Source organism: Astyanax mexicanus, chromosome 12, assembly GCF_023375975.1.
Source record: "Astyanax mexicanus isolate ESR-SI-001 chromosome 12, AstMex3_surface, whole genome shotgun sequence".
Taxonomy (NCBI): domain Eukaryota; kingdom Metazoa; phylum Chordata; class Actinopteri; order Characiformes; family Acestrorhamphidae; genus Astyanax; species Astyanax mexicanus.
The window spans coordinates 44975944-44999185 of NC_064419.1; the positions used below are offsets into that span (position 1 = coordinate 44975944).

The 23242-nt window shown below is 37.8% G+C and overlaps 2 protein-coding genes and 1 long non-coding RNA gene across 3 annotated transcripts in view; 2 read left to right on the top strand and 1 right to left on the bottom strand.

Moving 5' to 3' along the window:
• The window catches only part of LOC125806157 (uncharacterized), a 437736-nt gene that overhangs the window by 347089 nt on the left and 67405 nt on the right, over positions 1-23242 (top strand). The gene's annotated exons all lie outside the window — the stretch shown is intronic.
• The window catches only part of kazna (kazrin, periplakin interacting protein a), a 64776-nt gene that overhangs the window by 22888 nt on the left and 18646 nt on the right, over positions 1-23242 (top strand). Inside the window, exon 2 of the mRNA XM_049486074.1 lies at positions 208-282. Coding sequence (XP_049342031.1) covers positions 208-282 — 75 coding nt within the window. The remainder of the gene's footprint in view (positions 1-207; positions 283-23242) is intronic.
• bcar3 (BCAR3 adaptor protein, NSP family member) overlaps positions 1-23242 on the bottom strand; it is a 476193-nt gene that overhangs the window by 20506 nt on the left and 432445 nt on the right. The gene's annotated exons all lie outside the window — the stretch shown is intronic.

A 23242-nucleotide genomic window follows, 5' to 3' on the forward strand; every position in this document is an offset into this window, starting at 1 on the left:
TCTTTCTCTCACTACCTTTCTATCATTCTCTCCCTCTTCCCTATTCAACACTATTGCCAAAGCATATAACAGAAAACAAAAATATAAAAAAGTACATACATACAATTACAACAGCAGAACTTCAGTTATTTACAGGATTCACAATAATATTTTTTTATTGATCTCTCTCTCTCTCTCTCTCTCTCTCTCTCTCTCGCTCTCTCTCAGACTCGCTGAAGCAGAGAGGGACTGAGGTCAGCAGTTTGACTGACCACAGCACTCATGACACATCGCTGGATAAAGGTACGAGTGCTGGGTTTTATGCAGACCTGCACATAAACATGAACACAGTGATTTACTGATGCAGCAGGATGAGTGTGGGTTAGGGAGGTGAGTCACACTCAGGTTTGCTGGCCTTTTAAAATGTGTGAAGATATGAATTTAACACGTCATTTAACACTCGCTGTAGCATTTCTACAGATCACAATCATAGACATATCTTTTGACATTCATATTAGATTTTTTTTGCGGAGGTAAAATGTTCGGTAAAAGGCTCTGGTGAGCACAACATAGAAACTGGTGCTCATCGCATAGCTTAAAGGGGTTTTAACCAGCACTAGTCTGGATCACTTTACCTATCTTAAACACTCACTGCCTTAATAACCCATTTTCCCCAAGACCACTGAGTATAAACGTGAGACTCAAATGTTAAAAAGGTTAAAAAGGCCAATTTTTACTAGCTAAAAACTGTGAAAAATGACCTGGCTATGTTTAGCTAAATGTAGCTAAAGCTCAGTTTTTGCCTGTTCAGGAGACAATTAGCAGCTCAACATCTGTCTTGTAGTCCTTCTAGGATCTACACTGTCTATATCTATCAAACACTATAGAAGTATTTACTGGAGTTTTACATCACCTCCAGCATTTTTGTCAGTTTTTTTGCTTGATTTTACATGCCTAAATCTTGAAGATTTATATTCAAGCATTACATAAAAAGATTTTATCTTTGTTGATAAACATTACTACATATTCTAATTGTAATTGTAATAGAAATAATAAAAAATGAAAAATATAATGAATAAAATTGAAAATCAGAAAATTGCACTTTCCTAAACTTAATTTTAAAATCTGTATTTTCCTGAATACAAATCAAACAGTTTATGTCCTCCAAACCTTCAGTTTATTTATGTTTGTCTAGTTTTTACGTCTATTTTCAAACCTGCAGAATTTTCAAACCTGATTCCTGTTACTGATCTGGAATTATTATTATATTATTAATTTTAATTCTATTTTTTCCCATTTTCTCCCAATTTACACGACTAATTACCCAACCCAATTAGGACTCCCCCTATCACTAGTAATGCCACAACACACCAGGAGGGTGAAGACTAACACATGCTTCCTCTGATACATGTGAAGTCAGCCACCGCTTCTTTTCGAGCTGCTGCTGATGCAGCATTGCCGAGCAGTCGGCGCGCTCGGAGGAAAGCGCAGCGACTCGGTTCTGATACATCAGCTCACAGACGCCCTGTGCTGCGGACATCACCGTAGGAGTGATGTGGGGAGAGAGCACCATCTACCCACCCAGAGGGAGCATGGGCAATTTTGCTCCCTCTAACGCCGGCAGCTTGATGGCAAAGCTGCATGAGCTGGGGTTCGAATCGGCGACCTCCTGCTCATAGTGGCAGCGCTTTAGACCACTGGACCACTCGGCGCCCTTGATCTGGAATTATTAAGTGGAGTAGAGAGAAAATAGGCAGCTTCTCCAAGTGTCCTGTAAGAGATTTCAAAGCCCTCAAATTTTCAGAATGTAAATATGTTTATTTTACTGCAGAAAAGGGTTTTGTATCACTTACACCTGTAGCCTGTATACAGGACCAGGCATTTTAAGGAGTTAAATGTAGCATGTTTCCAGAATATCTGATCACAAATCCGAAATACCAAAAATAAAATATAGATTTATGAACTAATGTGGACAGAAATGGCCTTTACTGTACATTTCCTTCAACCTTCAATCGATCCTGCCTGATACACCTGATATTATGCACTGCTGGACAGAAATGGGGAATATTTTTAGCATGACACAGCACTGCCCTGTGAGCTTCATCCTCTGCACTCAGTAAAGACGTGGTCATATCAGTTCATTTCCAAGAGAAAATGTGATGAGTGTCTCCTGAAAAATGACCAAAACCTCCTCTTGATTAGTTGTGTACAGTGATTAATTGTAGCTACATAGTTTAATGAGTCATTTCTGTACATCTCCTCGAAAATAATCACCACCAGTAAGCTGAATTTGACAGTAATTTGTGATTGATGGCTCTGAAATGTGATTTAAATGTGCTTGTTTTATGGATCTCAGGATTTTTATGCTATCACTGTTTTTGAATTTGTGTGTGTGGTTTATGTTTTGTAAGTTTATGACTGGCGCTTGGTTGATTTTGCATGTACAGGTTTATCTAATGAGGATATTCGTTAATGCATGTCAAGATTTTCCAGTTCAATACAAAAGCATTGTCCATGTCCTAAGAGGGCGGATTTACACTTAGGAATTAAGTGATTGACAGGCAGTCAACTAGTAGATCGACTACAACTCAGTAGTGTTATTTATGCTTTTGGTCTTTTTAAAAGACGCTCAGCACTCTCATCACATTTATGTTCTTGTCTGAATCAAGTCCGAATATTGTTTAAAACATTGTTTTATTTTTATTTTTTTTAAATACAGTGTTTGTTCACAGCTGTGGTAATTAGCGTTATCTGGCTAATATATCAGTTTAAACTGTGCTTGCTTTATCAGCAGTTTAGCTCAAATAAATGGCTTATATTTAATAGCTGGATCCAAACGAGACCGGATCACGTTCTCACCACAAGCGAACCGCTCCAGAGTTCGTTTGGTACCGGACCGAGACCACCTCCTCTAGCTGGTCTTGGTCCGGTTCTATTGATCCGCACCCGAGTGCGATTACTGTTTTTACACCTGCTCAATCGAACCGCACTAAAGTTACAAACGGACCAGAGTTCGTTTTAACCGGACCAAACAGTGCTGGTGTGAAGACGCCCTAATGCACGTTCTTGGTTCCAAATTTAACAGCATGCCAGATTTATTTTTTTGGTATTCCAGGTGATGCTATGGTGTTGCTAGGTGGTTGCTATGTCGTTTTCTTTAGGTGCTAGTTATGCAGTTTTGTTCAATAAAGGCAGTCTGAGACATAAAGCTTGGCCTGGGTAAAGGGGGCAGGGTGGACCTTTTTGGCTTCATTTCTTTAGAACAAATGGGAATGGAAGCACTGTGTTGATGCTATATACAGTCATTGATTTAAATGCAATGATAAAGTGGTTGGAATCTGATATCCAGACTATCATAGCATGTATTTTCATGATATGAATACTTTTGCTCTCTGTGGTGCTACACTGTATGTCTCCTGTAGCTCTTCTTCCTCTAGATGATGAGGAACATCCTGATAGAGAGAGACTTCAGGCGACATGACAGTGAAGGCTTCTCTATCTCTTTCTTTTTCTCTTTCTCCTTCTCTCTCTCTATAAGAGGCTATAATGAGTTTTTTTTTTTTAAATCGCTCTGGCATTTTACTCTTTTGTACAGCAGCCTTTAGGAACGTTCTAAGAAAAAACGAAAGAGAAGGAGCATTAAGTAGAGCTCCAGGGCTTCAGCGCTGTCTTTAGTCTTTTAATATTGATTTTTCGCAGAAATAAAGATGACAAACCGGTTCTTCAGGCTGTTTTACACCTGCAGTACGCCTCTCATATTTTTGTAAATATTTATTATATATTTTCATAAGACAACACTGAAGATATAAGACTTTAATACGATGTAAAGTATTCAGTGTACAGCTACAGTATAAATACAGTGTACATTTGCTGTTCTCTTAGAATAAATCAATACACAGCTATTAATGTCTAAACGGGTGGCAACAAAATTGACTACATTCCTTAGTGAAAATGGCCACATTTTGCCCAATTATCCATTTTTCCTCCCCAGTGTCATGTGACTCATTAGTGTTACAAGATATTAGATGTAAATGGAGAGCAGGTGTGTTAAATTTGTTGTTTATGCTCTCGAACTCCCTCAAACTGGCTACTGGAAGTTCAACATGGCAACTCATGGCAAAGAACTCTGTAAAGATCTGTGTGAAAAGTGTGAAGAGTGGTTGCTATGCTGTTGAGTTTCGGCTAAATGTTAAAGTCCAAAACGTTTTTGCTAAAGTGGTGGAATGCTAATAATTGTCATAAATATTAAGGTGTTACTAAGGGGTTGCTAGGCAGGGCTAACATATTCCAGGTGGTTGTTAAGGTGTGGCTAAGTGGTTGCTAGGCAGTTGATAAAGTATTACTAATGGTTGCTAAGCTGTTGCTAACTGGTTACTAGGCAGTTGCTATCATTTCTAATGTGGTTGCTAAGCTGTTGCTAGGCAGTTGCTAACATTTTCCAAATGGTTGCTAATGTGTTGCTAAGTGGTTGCTAAGCAGTTGCTAACGTTTTTCATGTGGTTGCTAAGGTATTGCTAACTAGCTGCTATCATATCTAAAGTGGTTACCAAGGTGTTGCTAGACAGTTGCTAAGGTATTACAAATGGTTGCTTAGCTGTTGCTAACTGGTTTCTAGGCAGTTGCTGTTGTATTCCAGGTGGTTGCTAAGTGGTTGCTTGGCAATTGCTTTCAAGTGTTTGCTAAGGTGTTGTTAGGCAGTTGATATCATTTATAAAGTGGTTGCTAAGGTATTCCCAAGTGGTTGGCAGTTGCTAAACAATCCAGGTGGTTGATAATGTGTTCCTAAGTGGTTGCTAGGCAGGTGCTAATGTATTCCAGGTGGCTGCTAAGGTGTTGCTAAATGGTTGCTAGGCAGTTGCCAACATTTTCCAGGTGGCTGCTAAGGTGTGTGTTGCTAAGTGGTTGCTAGGCAGTTGCTAAAAACCAAAAAGAGCAATTATTTGGTTCTCCATGAAATCATCTTTTCGGTAAAGTGATTTTAGCTGAGGTTTCCAACGTTAATTGAGGTTAATCTGTAGACCTATTTTTAAAAACAATTGCGAATTAATATTGTTTCAAAGTTTCTGCCTCAACTTTCTCCCTTAATTCTCTATTTTCCAGAGCCTGCTGAAGTTATAGTAACAGTTTTATTTTATTTAGTGACATAAGCACTGCGACATTACTATTGAGTTCAAAATGTACGAGTACATTACTTTCTGTTTTTGCTGAAATATGGATTCAATCTCATAATTAACTTGCACTGATTTTGAACACAGTGGATCAACACCAGCAGATGACATGTCTCTCCAAACCATCACTGATTGGTGGAAACTTCACACTAGACCTCGAGCAGTTTGGACTGTGTGTCTCTCCACTCTTCCTCCAGACTCTGATCCCTTGATTTACAAATGAAATGTAAAATTTACTGATGATCAGTGATGGTTTGGAGAGACATGTCATCTGCTGGGGTTGGTCCACTGTGTTTTATTATCAAGTCTTAAGTCAGTGCAGTTTTGTTTTTCCACAAAATCTTACAGCACTTCATGCTTCTCTCTGCCACTGACAACTTTTATGGAGATGCAGATTTCATTTTCCAGCAGGACTTGGCACACTGCCCACACTGCCAAAAGTACCAATTGGCCTTATATAGTATTTACATTTTCTGAGACACTGAAAAACTGAATTACTGAAATAAAGTAAGTTTAAGTAGCTGTGGTGTTCTAGGTGAATGATGTGTAGTTCTTTTTGAGTGGCTGTTGTAGCATCATTGGCGGTTGCTATGGAGTTGCTAAGTTCTTGTTACAGACAGTGCTGCTAAGTGGCTGCTAAGATGTTAAATGGTTGCTATGGTACCCTGTATAGTTTGTTTGGTATGATTTATTCACTGATATATGCTATTATGTACAGACATTACTGCCGTATTGTTAGTGTTTTATTATATCTCGCTGCAGGAGATTTTACCTGCTCCAGGTGTTTCTGAGCTGCAGGAATTGTAGTAGAGCAGGTTTAAGGTTAGTGTAGAGTGATCTGAGTGCTGATGTACCTCCTCCACATTCTGTCTAGCTCACCTGCTGTGTCACTTTCAGCGCACGTTTAGGAAATTACTCATTTCCAGCAGTGATATTTTTCATCATTCGCTCTCACCTTCTCCCTCACTCTCTCTCTCTCTTTCTCTCACTCTCTCTCTGCAGGATGAGGAAACAGCTTCCTGTAATCTGTTCTCTCCTGTCCGTTTTCTAAACTGACGCAGCATGGATTCTTATCTTACTTTTCATTGCGGCTTGCAGTTTTTCTCAGATGACTTTTACCTTTATTTAATGAAGGATATAACGGAAATGTGACATTCTGGCATATAGAATAGATCAGGAATATGCCAGATTAGAAAGGAGTTAGTACCTAAAAATGCATAGTAAATTATTTTTATTTTTCATTATCATACTCACTGATATAAACCATCACTGCTACTCATGTACATTTATAAATAGCTTTGTTTCTATAAATGTTTCAGGTAAAGTTTGTAAAGTTTTAAAATACAGTGGAAATAAAGTTCTCAGTTTCATGTATTTTTACTAGGCTGTTGCTAATAGTTTTCTAAGAGTTTGCCTGTGGTGTTGCTGTGGTATTCCAGGTGATTGCTATGCTGTTGCTAATTGGTTGCTGCTGTTCAGCTGTTGCTACGGAGATGCTGTGTTATCCCAGGTGGTTTCTGTTGTGTTGCTGTGCTGTTTCTAGGTGGTTGCTACAGAGTCACAGGTTGTTTCTTTTGTGTTAGGTGGTTGCTACAGTGTCCCTAGTGGTTTCTATGGTGTTGCAATGTGTTTGCTACAGTGTCCCTGGGGGTGGCTTCTGGTGTTGCTAAGGGGATGTTAGAGTTGTCCCGGGGAATTGCTGTTTTACTCCATGTAGTTGTTGGGTGTTACAAAGTCGAAATATCAACTTGTTCAATAAAACTTTCAATAGTGTAATTTATCATATCATTTTTCATTTTAAAATGTGTTTTGGAGAGGGGGGCTAGCACACTTTAGTTAAGTAATATAGTTAAATAAAATATATTTATTTAAATTTGTATTTCTTTTATTTATTATTATGAATATGTTTCATTATTATGTATAATTACTTATGCAATCTAATTTCAATCCCTTTTAAATTTTAATTCCTTTTAAATTGTAAATGCTCAACTGCTGCTGTTGTAAATGAGGGTCACCCTCAATGTATGCCCGAGTAAAAATAAAGGTGAATGTGATATATGGGACAAGTATGAAAACAGCCAAACATATGTGTTAAGGTGTTAATTTATTAAGGGTTTATAAATAGTTTATAAAGGATTTTTATTAATTAGGTTATATTACCTTATTATTCAGGTATTTATCTTACTTTCCATCTTATCCATCAGCTATCATTTAACATTTCTGTTAATAACTTTATTCATTTAATATATAATAACATATTAAGTGACTAAACTGACTTTCTATATTATTTTATTAGATATGTTTTATTCATTTTTACTGTTGTTGTTTCTATTTCTGTGTTTATTAAGTGCTTATTAATGGTTTGAAAGTATTTACAACTTCATTTATAACCATTAATGAACTCCTTTATGAACTATTTATAAACCCGTAATGAAGGAGGCATATTTTAAAAGTGGTAATGTTAATTTAAATGTGTGTTTAGCAGAAGTTAGCGTGAAGAAGTGAGTGTGTTGAGTTGTTGGGTTGTGAGTCAGAGTTAAATAGAGACAGTAATAACCTGTGTTCACCTGCTGGAAACTCTGCACCTTGACCCCGGCTCCTCCCACCCCTCCACTTACCTGTGTGTATCTGTGTGTGTGTGTGTGTGTATGCATGGGTGTGTGTGTATGCATGGGTGTGTGAGTATGTATGAGTGTAATTGTGTAATATGTGTATGTGTGTGTGTGTGTGTGTGTGTGTGTGTGTGGAGCAGGGGGAGGGGTCAGTTGAGGTCACGGTGTTATTTACAGGCCGCCCCGCCCAGTTTGTTTGAGTGAGAGTGAACAGGGGGAGGGGCTTTGAAATACTAGCAAACTTTCTCACTGTTCTCAGTGTTCACGGAGAGAGAGAGACGGGCGGGCGAGAGACCTGCAGAGAGAGAGAGAGAGAGAGCGAGAGAGACAGCTTGTGGAATTGGCTGATTTTAATGCTTTATTGCTGCGGTTGATGATTATGAAGAATCGTTAGCTGGTGCTGGAGGAGTGTGGGATGAAGTCTGAGGACAGAGAGGAGGGGAAAGCTGGTGAGTAACTGGAGTTACTGGTTTCCAGTAATCGTTCTGAGGCAGGGCTAAGTGGTGTTAGGAATGGTGTAACAGAAACTCAGGTGTACAGGTGACTCTTAACATATACAGCTCTGGAAAAAAAAAAGTTTCTCTGATTTTGCTATTTATAGGTTTATGTTTGAGTAAAATGAACATTGTTGTTTTATTCTATAAACTACAGACAACATTCCTCCCAAATTCCAAATAAAAATATTGTCATTTAGAGCATTTATTTACAGAAAATGAGAAATGGCTGAAATAACAAAAAAGATACAGAGCTTTCAGACCTCAATGTTCATATTCATAAAGTTTTAAGAGTTCAGAAATATATATTTGGTGGAATAACCCTGGTTTTTAATCACAGTTTTCATGCATCTTGGCATCGTGTTCTCCTCCACCAGTCTTACACACTGCTTTTGAAAACTTTATGCTACTCACTCCTGGTGCAAAAATTCAAGCAGTTCAGTTTGGTGGTTTGATGGTTTGTGATCATCCATCTTCCTCTTGATTATATTCCAGAGGTTTTCAACTTAGTAAAACCAAGGAAACTCATCATTTTTAAGTGCTCTCATGTTTTTATTCTGTAAAATGCTGTATTATTGATCTGTTTAAATGCCATCGTATATCTCATCTGTGATTTCTATAAAGAACAGTGATTATTAGACCTGTTGTCCTGTCTGAATCACCGGTCAGGTCCCTTTTAAAGATCTGGAAAATCTGCTTTTGGCTAAAAAGCAGCAGTGAGCTGATATTCACTAGAGGAAATTCTAAAATTCACTAAATCACTAAATCATTTTAAATATTTTTTGCATTTCTAACCACCTGAGTTTGAAACTGTTTGGAGTTTTTCTTTTACCTTTTTATTTACTCTGTTTTCTGTTTTATTTTTTGGCCTTTTAAACATGTTTTTTTTTTAAATATATTTTATTTATTTCCTTCCTTTCCTTATTTTATTTTTACTTTTCTTTAAAGTTCTAGTATAGTTCTTTATATACTTGGTGTTATTTTTATTTTAAGTCTACTTTTAGTCTTCTATACTTTTTTTGTTTGTTATATATTTTTTTCTAAGTATTTATTTCTCTCTTTATTTGGCTGCTTTTAAGGTTTAGACTGTCCACTTATCCTTTAATATTGAATTATTTTATTACTTCCTATTTAAATCTTTATTGTTTTAGTTTATTTCCAATGTTTTTGCTATTTATTTGTTTTATTGTTTTGTATATAAATCTACTTTTAGTCTTCTATTATTCTTTTTTGTTTGTGTTTGTTTTATTTTATTATTCAGATTATTTATCTCTTTATGTCTATTTGACTGCTTTAAATTATAACCTGTCCACTCATCCTTTAATACTGATTTTTATTTTTATTGGTTTTTCTAATGCTTTTCCATTTATTTTTTTATTGTTTTTTATGTTTTAGCTTAAACTGATTAAATATAAAGTCTCTTTAAGCTGTAAATGCTCTACTGCACTGAAAATGAAGGTTGATTGACGGATTGATATTTAAACTCTTAAATATAAAAATAGTTTACAGTATACATAACTAATTACCTGTGTAATATAAACACCTGAAACCCCTATAAAGACCTGAATGCTGGTGAGTCGGGGGGTATGAGGGGTGGTTTGTTGGGTGGCTGGGTTCAGGTGTTGGTTTCAGGCTCAGGCTGCAGAACCGTTATGATCTTTGGACCTGTTTACTTTCAGAGTGAACCGGCCGGACGAGTGAAATCAGACTCTGTTTACATTCAAAACCAGTTCTATTTACATTCCCGCACAGGTAGCAGTGATACAGGTGATACAGGTGAGACACTAACTGTCTGCCTGAAGGGTTTCAGTGTCATTAATGACTCTGCAAATTGATTCCCTTATAGTGTTCAAGAAGCTGAATCCGTTATCTTAGTAATCTCAGTTTTGATTTTGATTTATTTGGATCCCTATTAGCTGCTATAGCAATAGCTGCTATTCATCGAGAAAAAAAACATATTAATACAAATAATAAATTCAGATTTGTATATATATATATATACATATATTAATAAGGTAACAAATACAACATTTAATAAAATAACGTACAAAAACATAAAATAATCAGAAAAAAGTAAAAAAAAAAAAAAAAAGAAAATATAATATAATAAAGTGTCTTATTGCAAATAGTCTTAGCCCACATAGAAGCCATTGTTCCATTGTTCTTATTTTATCTGTTAAGGACTGAACTGATAGTAGTAATATTAGTTGGGTATTGTCTTTTTATTTACTTCTTTTTTTTTAACTGTCAAAAAATTTAGTTTTATTTTTTCTGTTTTCAGTTTTTATCACTTTTTTCATCACGGCTTAGATGTATTTTTTGCGCTGTGAGGTGATAATTAAATCCTCATTGATTAAATTTAGTTCATCACATTGATCACTTTTTTTGCTTTTAAAAGTACACATTTTTAACCTGTACAGTTCAATTGAATTTTGTCTGAGGAGTAAATAAATAAAAAAAAAATGAATAGATGTATCACACACAGAGTAATTTATTTTAAGAGTTTATTTCTTTTATTGTTGATGATTATGGCTTACAGCCAATGACAACCCCCCAATAATCAGTGTCTCAGAAAATTAGAATATTATATAAGACCAATTGGTACTTTTGGCTACAGTGTGGGCAGTGTGCCAAGTCCTGCTGGAAAATGAAATCCGCATCTTCATAAAAGTTGTCAGTAGCAGAGGGAAGCATGAAGTGCTGTAAGATTTTGTGGGAAAACAAAACTGCACTGACTTTAGACTTGATAATAAAACACAGTGGATCAACACCAGCAGATGACAGACATGACTCTCCAAACCATCTCTGATTGGTGGAAACTTCACACTAGACCTCGAGCAGTTTGGACTGTGTGTCTCTCCACTCTTCCTCCAGACTCTGATCCCTTGATTTCCTTTAAATTAAATGTAAAATTTACTGATGATCAGTGATGGTTTAGAGAGACAAAGTACTGCTGTATTTTGCTATTATATGACTTTTTTTTTTGGAAAAAAACACAATAACAGCAGACTCAGTCCTGGTTTTGCATTGTGTGGCTTATGTTTCGTATTCTCTGCAGGATCCTCAGGGCTTGAAATTAGTTTGTGAAATTGGAGGAGGATATAAATTAATTTGGGGTTGGAGCTCAGGCTGCTCATCGCGTATAAACTGGGCTCGGTTCTGGCTGATCTGTTTCCGGCCGGATGCCTTCTCCATTAAATACACAAGAGCAGCAATCTATCACCGGCCTCAGCCCTCTGTCTCTTCCTAACCAAGTGTTTCATCCCTCCGTTTTTTACTCCTGCGTTTCTTTTGTGTGAAGAATAACGCGTTATTGATTCTCCGTAGTCCTGCTCTCTGTACTCTCGTTCCTCTTCATTTCTTTACATTTGCAGCTGCTCTGCTTAGTCCGACAGTATTAACACAGTCAGAGTACCCTGCTGAATCTACACTGGCCCTGCGATCAAGTCAATGGATTGAATTTGCATTAGTGGAGTTGTGAAGTTTTGTGTTACTGAGTAAATTATGTTCTGTAAAACTGCCCTTTTTATTCTGCTTGTTAATGTTCAGTTGACACCAGATCCTTATTTAGGCAATCTATAGGCGATCCGTCAACCTTTAGCTTGATATAGGGCGTTTCAGTGTGTCCTTGCTATCGTAACAACAGGAAAAGTACACCTTGTGCAGCTTGAAACACACAAAAGAGTCAAGAGGCTTTTGTTGTCATTACATGTGAGTACAGGTACTCAGTGTAGTGAAATTACGTTCCTCCAGAACCATGGTGCAACATGGGACAACAAACAATAGACAACATAAAGTGCAAGGTGCGATGATGTGTAAGTGTGGTGGGTGGGGTGGGGTTCAGCTCTGTCTGTGTGTTGAGGAGTCTGACTGCCTGGTGGGAGAAGCTGTTGCAGAGTCTGGTAGTGGAGGCTCTGTGTGTTGAGTCTGACTGCCTGGTGGATGAAGCTGTTGCAGAGTCTGGTAGTGGAGGCTCTGTGTGTTGAGGAGTCTGACTGTCTGGTGGAAGAAGCTGTTGCAGAGTCTGGTAGTGGAGGCTCGGATGCTCCCTTTTAAGAGCCAGGTGTGACTTTGGCGGATTGCTATTTTAACGGCGCAGCTACCTAAACATGTCCAACCCTTCTCAGCAAAGAAAACTGATCTGCTCTTTCACACTGTGAAGGTGCATGAGCAGCTTATTTACGGGAACAGAGTGGGAGTGGGAATTAAAGTGCATCTCAATATGTTGCTCTTGATAACGATGATATAACGATACTGTGATATTCGAGATGACTCTCTACGATACTTCATAGCATCGGTATTACTGATTTTTACTGTGTTACTGATACATTTTCTAAATAACAAAAAGTTGAAAGTTAGCTGCTTCTTAAATGTGCGTAATTGCATTATTAAGTTATATATAATATATTATCGATTAATATTAATATATTAATATATTATCGATATGTCCGTTGCATAAACTTTATTTAACTATTTGCAATAATTTCTGGGACAATATATCGTCCATATCGTGACAGGCCTAACTATGGCATAAGTAAATACACTAAAGTATCCAAATACATACATCCATCTAATCAACATTTTAAATGACATATTTGCATACAAGTAATAAAGGAAAATTAAAATAATTATAGTTTCTTTAAAGGATGTCTCATTTCTTTAATGAATTGCCTTAAATGAGGCTCTTCATGTGTAATTTATCATGAGCTGTGCTTGTGCTGAAATGCAGCTGACCTGCACACACACACACACACTGTCGCTGGTATAAGTAGCCCGTTATCTGTTGTTTGTGTGATTGAGCAGCTGTGAGGCTGCATTATCCTCTAAGAGCTACTTTATGTTTAATGGTATTCGAGTGCTTAATTAACACAGACATTAATGTAGACAATTTGTAACAGAGGCTGATGAACATCATTCTGTTAGAAACAGGGATTTTACTTCACTTCAGTTTAGGGTTTGGCCTTTTTCCTACAGCTGAAATCTAGTGGATTCTATGCCTGAAAGTCCAGACCAGAGTCTGAATAAAGCTTTTTTGTGGTTTTTTACATTGTATTCTGTATGTTTTAGTACGGTTAGTTTCACACAAAAGAACTTTATTACATCATGTCTTCATCATCTACATGGGTGGAGTCTTGTTGGTTGTTAATTTTTTAAATAGTTACCTTTCCAGATGTTGTGCCATAATCAGACTTCCTTCCAGTTAAGATTTGTCTCTGCTTGATTTTTTGCACCAAAAGTGCCATAAAGTTATCCAAAAGTAGTGTGTAAGACTGGTGGAGGTGAACGTGATGCCAAGATGCATGAAAAAACTGTGATTAAAAACCAGGGTTATTCCACCAAATATTGATTTCTGAACTCTTAAAACTATATGAATATGAACTTGTTTTCTTTGTATTATTTGAGATCTGAAAGCTTTGCATCTTTTTTGTTATTTCAGTCATTTCTCATTTTCTGCAAATAAATGCTTTAAATTAGAATATTTTTATTTGGAATTTGGGAGAAATGTTGTCTGTAGTTTATAGAATAAAACAACAATGTTCATTTTACTCAAACATAAACCTATAAATAGCAAAATCAGAGAAACTGATTCAAAAACTGAAGTGGTCTCAAAATTTTTCACAGATCTGTACGAACACTAAAGAACTTTACTATATCATGTCTTCATCACCTACATGGGCGGAGTCTTATTGGTTGTTAATTTGATGAGTTACCGTTCCAGGTGGTGTGCCAAATTCTGCCTCCCTGCCAAAATCTGACTCCCTTCTAGTTCAGGTTTGTCCTACAGCAGAATGAGAGTAACAGATTCCCCTGAGATTTATTTTATTAGTGTTTATAAATAAGGGTTAATCTACAGTTACAGTAGATACAGAATCACCCGCACTGTAATCTGTTGTACCCATACCTCAATGTAATGTGCCTGCACTTGATGTGGAGACGGATTTCAGCGAAACACCAGTTCTTTTTCGTCTTCTATTGTTTAATGAGTGATGACGGCCTGCATCAACTTCTTGTAATTTGTTCAATTACAGGAAAAATTAGGAAAATTGTGGAAAAGTACTTTATGGACATTTTTACACCTGATGGTCTGGACCAGAGTGTGTTGAGGTAGTTACCTTTCCAGGTGTTGTGACAAATTCTCTGTCTCCCTGCCAGAATCTGACTCCCTTTGAGTTTTAGGTTTGTCCGGCAGCAGAATAAGCTTCTTCTTTTTTTTGTGTCATGTCCTGAACCTGTTTCCTGTCTGTCCTCGTGCCTGTGTGTTATTCCCACGTCCTCCTCTGTGTCCCCTGTCTCAGTAGTTTTCCACCACTTGTCTCATTTGTAACTCCGCCCGTCGTTACCTGTCTCCCCCCGGTGTTCATTGTTTCCTGTTCTTATATATAGTCTTCCTGTGGCACCTTGTCTTCGTCGGTGTTTGCACTAACCCCTGTTGTTTGTCTTTCCCACGTTTGCTTCTCGTTTTCTTAGCCATTGCCCTTGTTTATTCCTTGTTTATTCCTGTGTTTATCCCTTGTTTATTTCTTGTTATTTCCTATTTCCCCGTATATATCCTTGTATATATTTACCCCTGCCCTGTTTAGTTTAGTATTTATTCTGGTTCTCGTTTAGTTCTTTGTTTTGTTATCCTCCCTGTTTGTTTATATCATTAGTACCTCTTGTTTTAGTTCATGTTCTCTGGCTTCTCTCGTTTGTTTTGCTTTACTTTATTATTCCGTGTTCTTTGTTCTTTGTTTATCTTTGTTATTTATATATATATATATATATATATATTTATTAAATTTCCCCTTTACCTGCACTTGCGTCCGCTTCCACGTCTCCCTTCCTGGGTCATCCTGACACTAAGGGTTAATCTACAGTAACAGTAGATACAGAATAACCAGCACTGTAAGCTGTTGTTCCTGTATGGTTGCAAATGAAGGGGAGTCTCATTTTGGCACAACACCTGTCCTTTTTCCTCTTCTATTGTTTATTGGGTGATGATACCCTCCTGTAACTTTCTGTAATTGGTCTGAAAGTCTGACCCAACTTTAAAATTGTTGTAACACTGCAAACAAACCAACGCTTATTCTTATCTTAAATCTTATTAGGTTGGACCAAAATAAATAAATAAAAATCTTTCATTCTTATTTGCTTGCTATTTTGGTATATATATATTTATAGATTACATTATATTATATTATTTCTTTCTTTATTATTATGTTTTTTTCTTACACTATTTTAATTTTAAACAAAATTAGGATCTTGGTAAGTTTATGTTGACGAACAAATAGATAAACATATTTCGATTTTTTTTTGTTTCTACTGCAACTCTTATGTTTGTACTAAATAATAATGTTTATTCTATTTCAGTAGTACATTTTTGAAATAACTATCGCCACAATATAATTATCTTTTCTATTTAATATACATTACATTACATACATTAAAATATGCATTAAAAAAAGTGCATTTAAGTGTATTTTTTTCCCAGTGTCATTAAGGTGTATACAATACACAAAGTAGTACATTTACAGTATACTTCAATTGTATTGAAATGAACATTAAAAAAACACAAACTCAAATTTACTACTTAAATCTACTACTTACTGTGTTGTTTAAATATAGCTTAATTACAATTGAAATATACTTAAGTTGCCATAAGTTGTTCCATAATAGTACATTTAGTATGTATTTAGGTATGTATTTATTTTAATGCTAAAAGTATGTATTTTTCAGTGTTAAGTATATTTTTAAGAATATATTTAAATGTCCATTTCTTTTACAAGGCTAGTTGTCATGAATTTACCTCAGCAGTGCATTTAGCTAGCTAGCTACCTCAGAATTGCAACTGTGATTAATTTTATTTGTGTGCGAAAAATGAACTTAAACCTGCCGTTTCTTAGCTCTACCTGCTGGCTATCTCCTTCATTCCTGAGTGATTTAACAACAATTATGGCCAGAGCATTTCAGAAATAAATTTACAATGTCTGATTTACTGTGTAGTCATGAATTTACCTCAGCAGTGCAATTCAGTCAATTTGCCAGTGTTAAATGAACACTTTCAGTGCTGAATTAAATCTGAGTGTTGTTGCTTTACTGCTGGGATTTTACAAATCTTCAGTGTTCAGTATTTTAAATTGTAGTTTGTTTGTTTTCAGTGCGTCCCCACGTGATTACTGATATAATAGAGTGACAGACTGGCTGTTGTGCAGTTATGCAGTATTTGCAGACCCTCTGCACTCGCAAAATGTGCTTTTGGGACCATTAGAGCTCAGTTGGGAGAGTTTTGGCAGGAGAGCAGCCTGACTGTCTGCCTAATCATGTAAACAAAGCCGAGCATCTGAGCCCTGCCATGAAGCGCATGCACACTCGCGCGCACACTCGCGCACTCACACAGATTCATACACATTCACACACTGTCACAAAAGTGCACACATACTGGCACATTCATACATACGCACTCCCATGCATATATACACACTCATACACTCTCATGCACACACACATTCTCATGCACATTCACACACTGTCACACAATTACACACTCTCGCACACTTATACATACACACTGCCATGTACATTTACGCACTCTTGCACACATACTCACACCAACACACTCCCATGCACATTCACAAACATATTTGCGCATGCACACTTGCATGCTCACACACTCATACTTATGTGCACACATACACTCGCACATTCATACACTGTCACAAAGTTACACACTCTCGCACATTCATACATACACACTGTCATGTACATTTACGCACTTACAGACTTATACACTCACTCACAAAAACTCTCTCACACACACACACGCTTTTGCACATAGACACTCTCGCACACTTACAACCACTAACATACCCTTGCGCATTCATGCACTGTCACACAATTTCACACTCTCGCACACATACTCGCACACTCATACATACACACTCCCATGCACATTTGCACACTTACACACACTCATATAGTCTTGCGCACACAAACTCTTGTGCATGCACACTCGCGCGCTTACATAATCATACAGTCACGCACACACGTACACTCGCACTCTCATTCACATTCACACTGTCACACAATTACACACACTCGCACACATACTCGCACACTTATGCATACACATTCCAATGCATATTTGTACACACACACTCATTCAAGCACACAAACTTTTGCACACACAAACACTCACACATTCTCACACACTCTCGCACACTCGTACATTTAAATTGCCATGTACATTTACGCACTCACACACACTCATACACTCACGCACACAAACTCTCACACACGTTGGCACACACACACACTCTCGCACACTTACAATCACTAACATACCCTTGAACATTCATGCAGTGTCATACAAAGTGCACACTCTTGCACACATACTCGCACACTCATACATACACACACTCCCATGCACATTTGCGCACTGACACACGCTCATATACTCTTACGCACACAAACTCTTGCACACTCACATTTTTGCACACTCTCATGCATGCACTCACGCACACACATGCCCACTTGTGCATGCACGCTCACACGCTCACATACTCGTGCACTCACACTCTCATTCACATTCACACACTGGCACACAAGTACACACACTCGCACACATACTCGCACACTTGTGCATACACATTCCAATGCATATTTGTACACACACAGTCTCTCATACTCACAACCACTCACACATCCTTGCACATTCACGCACGCAGTCTCACAATTATACATTCTCCCACACATGCTTGTGTGCGCACACATCCACTCGCACACATGTATATAAACGTGTAATTACAGTGTTATAGATGTGTAATGGTTCGAAATTGTGTGAATGTGCAAGAGTATGTGCGTGGTTGAGAGTGTGTGAGAGTGTGTGTGTGTGTGTGTGCAAACGTGTGTGTGTGTGCGAGTTACACATTTATACACACTAGAACGCTCACTTTCTCACACCCTCACTCTCTCACACACTCGCATACACTGACACTCTCTCGCGCGTGTGAGAGGAGGTGAGCGTGTTGTGAGCTGTGTGGAGGAGGTTTCAGTACTGATGTGATTTACTCTTCTTCTGCTTTTGTCTTCGTCACACTGAAGGTGAAGCTGCTTCTCTCTGTTTACTGTATTATTTACCTGTTTAATCACCTCCCGACCCCGACGTCCGATCCAGCGACAGTCGCTTTCACATCACATGCTGCGACAGCTTTATGATGGAGGCATTGAGCCGTATCCTCTCTTTCTCAAGGCGTTCTGGGAAAGAGAAGATAATGTTCAGTGTTGAAGACCAGTAACCTGCTCAAAAACACAGAGGATAACCCTTAAACACGGATTAAAGACTAAACCCTAAACCCTAACTTGAATATTTTTTTCATTAATAGCTGAAATGTGTTTCCTCTGAACTAATAAAACATACCAGTCCTGCTTAACACTGCTGCTGCTGCATCTCAGCCAATCAGCTCTACCCTCCTGCCCCGCCCCTAAACCCAAACATCACCCAGTGCCCCTCCCAAACTCCTACTTCTATTTTTTATAGCATTTTTTCACATTTGAGCTGAGGGTGGAGTCAGCAAAAATCAATCCCTTTTTGATTTCTTTTCTTGTCTTGTTTTTTCACTGATCTTCTTTGATTTGCCCCTCCCTTTCTGGCAGTTTATGTGGTTGAAACTTCTCCAGTTTGCTCTTCTTTGCTTTTCTCTGCTCTTCCTCTTCCTCTCTGCATTTTTAATTTCGTTCCTTATTTTGCTGTTCTCTACTTTGCTATTCTCTGTTATTTTTATCTGCACATCTCTGCTTTTCTATGCATTTGTCTGCACTTTTTAGCTCTTCTCTGCTTTTCTCTTCTTATTTTTGCTCTTCTGTGCTCTTCTCTGCTCTTCTCTGCATATTTTGCTGTTCTCTGTTTTGTTCTTATTTGCTCCTCTTTATCCTTCACATCTCTGCTCTTCTCTGCATATTTGTGCACTTCTTAGCTCTTCTCTGCTTATCACTACTGTTCTCTGCTTTTCTCTTCTTATTTCTGCTCTTCTGTGCTCTTCTCTGCTTTTCTCAGCATATTTCTGCTCTTCTCAGCTCTTCTCTGCATTTTTCTTCTTATTTCTGCTCTTCTGTGCTCTTCTCTGCTGCATATTTTGCTGTTCTCTGTTTTGCTCTTATTTGCTCCTCTTTATCCTTCACATCTCTGATCTTCTCTGCTTTTCTTTGCATATTTTGCACTTCTCAGCTCTTCTCTGTTTATCACTACTATTCTCTGCTTTTCTCTTCTTATGTCTGCACTCTTCTCTGCTTTTTTCTGCATATTTCTCAACTACTCAGCTTTTCTCTGCATATTTCTGCACTTCTCGGCTCTTCTCTGCTTTTCTCTGCATTTCTTCGCATTCTTCTGCTCTTCTTTGCTTTTCTCTGCATATTTTTGCACTTCTCAGCTCTTCTCGTCTTATCACTGCTCTTCTCACATTTTCTCTGCATATCTCTGCTCTTCTGCTCTTTTCTTCTCTGCGTTTTTAATTTTGTTCTTTATTCTGCTGTTCTCTACTTTGCTATTCTGTTATTTTTATCCGCACATCTCTGCTTGTCTCTGCATGTTTCTGCTCTTTTTAGCTCTTCTCTGCTCTTCTCTGCTTTTCTCTTCTTATTTCAGCTCCTCTCTGCTCGTCTCTGCATATTTAGCTGTTCTCTGTTTTGTTCTTATTTGCTCCTCTTTATCCTTCACATCTCTGCTCTTCTCTGTTTTTCTCTGCATATTTCTGCGCGTCTCAGCTCTTCTCTGCTTATCACTGCTCTTCTCTTCTTATTTCTGCTCTTCTGTGCTCTTCTCTGCTTTTCTCTGCATTTCTTTTTCTGAGCTTTTCTTTGTATGTGTCTACACTTCTCAACTGTTCTCTGCTGCTTATCACTGCTTTTCTCTGCATATTTTTGCTGGTTCTTATCTTTTCTCTGCATATTTTTGCTGGTTCTTATCTTTTCTCTGCATATTTTTGCACTTCAGTTCTTCTCTGCTTATCACTACTATTTTCTGCTTTTCTCTTCTTATTTCTGCTCTTCTCTGTTTTTTTCTGCATATTTCTGCTCTTCTCTGCTTATTATTACTATTCTCTGCTTTCCTCTTCTTATGTCTGCGCTCTTCTCTCCTTTTTTTCTGCATATTTCTAAACTACTCAGCTTTTCTCTGCATATTTCTTTTTCTGTGCTTTTCTTTGCATGATTCTGCACTTCTCAGATCTTCCCTGCTGCTTATCACTGCTTTTCTTCACATATGTCTGCTCTTCTTTGCTTTTCTCTGCAGATTTCTGCACTTCTCAGCTCTTCTCTGCTTATTATTACTATTCTCTGCTTTCCTCTTCTTATGTCTGCACTCTTCTCTCCTTTTTTTTTGCATATTTCTGCTCTTCTTTGCTCTTCTCTGCTTATCACTACTATTCTTTGCTTTTCTCTACTTATTTCTGCGCTCTTCTCTATATTCTTCTGCATATTTCTGCTCTTCTCTGCATGTTTCTGCACTTCTTGGCTCTTCTCTGCATTTATTTTTCTCAGCTTTTCTTTGTATGTTTCTGCACTTCGCAACTCTTCTCTGCTGCTTATCACTGCTTTTCTTCGCATACTTCTGCTCTTCTTTGCTTTTCTCTGCATATTTCTGCACTTCTCGGCTCTTCTCGTCTTATCACTGCTCTTCTCACATTTTCTCAGCATATTTCTGCTCTTTTCTTCTCTGCATTTTTAATTTCGTTCCTTATTTTGCTGTTCTCTACTCTGCTATTCTCTGTTATTCTCTGCATATTTCTGCACTTCTTGACTTTTCTCTGCATATTTCTTTTTCTGAGCTTTTCTTTCTTTCTGCACTTCTCAACTCCTCCCTGCTGCTATTTTTATCCGCACATCTCTGCATTTCTTAATTTTTCTGCACTTTTTAGCTCTTCTATGCTTTTCTTTTATTATTTCTGCTCTTCTGCTCTTCTCTGCATATTTTGCTGTCTCTGTTTTGCTCTTATTTGCTCCTCTTTATCCTTCACATCTCTGCTCTTCTCTGTAATTCTCTGCATATTTCTGCACTTCTCAGCTTTTCTCTGCTTATCACTGCTCTTCTCACATTTTCTCTGCATATTTCTGCACTTCTGAGCTCTTCTCTGCTTATCACTGCTCTTCTGCTCTTTTTCTCTGCATATTTCTGCTCTTTCTGAGCTTTTCTGCATGTTCCTGCAACTCCCAGCTCTTCTCTGCTTATCACTTTTCTTTGCATGTTTCTGCTCTTTTTCTCTGCATATTTCTGCTTATCTCAGGTCCTCTCGGCTTATCACTGCTCTTCTCTGCTTTTATCTGCGTACCTCTGCTCTTCTCTGCTTTTATCTGCGTACCTCTGCTCTTCTCTGCTTTTATCTGCGTACCTCTGCTCTTCTCCGATCACATCTCTATCTCTTATATCTCATATCTGCTTGGATCTTCTGCACTTTTCGTTTTCTGCTGGTGGGCTGTTCTCTTCATGGTTTGTATTTGTGCGTTTTCTCTTTCTCTGTGTTGTGCTCTCTCCTCCCACCCCCTACTGTGGTTCAGTTCTATTATTTTTTTAATTCTGCATCTCCTTTCGGAAATCGTATTTATGACTCACTAATCTCTTTCTTTCCCTCCCTCACTCCCTCTCTCTCTCTCTCTCTCTCTCTCGCTCTTGCTCTCACATGCACCTTTTCTGTCATTTCTCGGTATGTTGCTGTGCATGCTCTCATGACTGTAGAGGAGTGTTTAGTGTAGAGCTGAGAAATGTGTAGAGCTGTGCAGCTGTTCTATACTGTTCTGTATGAAATCAGCGTTTAAGTGAATCCTCGCTGCTTCTGCTGTTCAGGCAGGGAGAGATAATATATGCGCATATTCAGCCGCTCTGCAGATTGAAGCAATTTGCATTAAGTAGCTGACTTTGACTAATCATTAGTCCTAATCGCTGTCTCTTTCATCTCTAAACACCATTACTGAAGTCTTTAATATCCCCCTCACACACAGTCGGTTCTGATCCAAACCCAAACACACGCAGCAGTACGGACTGTCCCCATTTTAAATTGGACTTGACGTGTCCAGATCTCTGCCATCACTTGGACTTTAGGATTTAGGGTGAATTTAGCTTCTTGTCCTCTCAAGTCTTAGTTATAACTTGGAGAAAATCTTGCGATTAATTTGGTCTTTAGGACTTTGGTCTAGACTCTGAATCGATGTTTAACAGGCTTTTATTTTGACTCTGTCTTTGACTTTGTCTTGACTTTAGTGACATCTGTGAGGTCCGTGAGGTCGTTTGAACTATAATGAACAATAATGAAAAAATAATAAAATAAAATGCTTCTCTGGTGAGCTTTTGTTTACTTCCCTCTCCTGTCTCTCTCTCTCTGTTGCGCTTGGGTTTACCTGCTTTGAGTTCAACTGTTCTGCAATTGGGTTCAACAACACTCTGGGCTGGAGAGCTACTAGTCTGTAGGGCTCCATCCTATTACACTAAATTTTTCCTAAACAGATTTTTTTTTGTGGCTTGGAAAATATCTGGCCTTCAGCCAAACTTAATTGCCGACACCTGGTCTAGACTGTGTCCATGTACAGTATATTGTCTATAGACTTGATTAAACTTATTCATAACTATATTTTAATTGTGTAGTCTAAGACATGCCACGTTTTTGCCTTGACCCAGACTTAACGACTGCATGTCTCAATTCTGACTTGAACTTCTTGTGTACAGGTCTTGGTATTGACTTGGACTCCATAGTTTTGACTCTGGATTGACTCGATTTCTCCAGGAAACTGTTTTGACTTCTAGATTCAGACTCAGTCTTTCTAGGTCTTGGTCTTGGCTCAAACTTAATAAGCCCAGGTCTCAGTTGTATTTCTTGATACTTGTTGGGTACAGGTCTGTGTGGTCCTGTTTCAGATTTTACTTATTTTAAATCTAATCATAGACTATATTTCCCTTCAAATGGACAAGACTAGGCTTAATTCCTGTCTGAGTAACTGGCTTAATGTCAAATCAAATCAAGTTTAT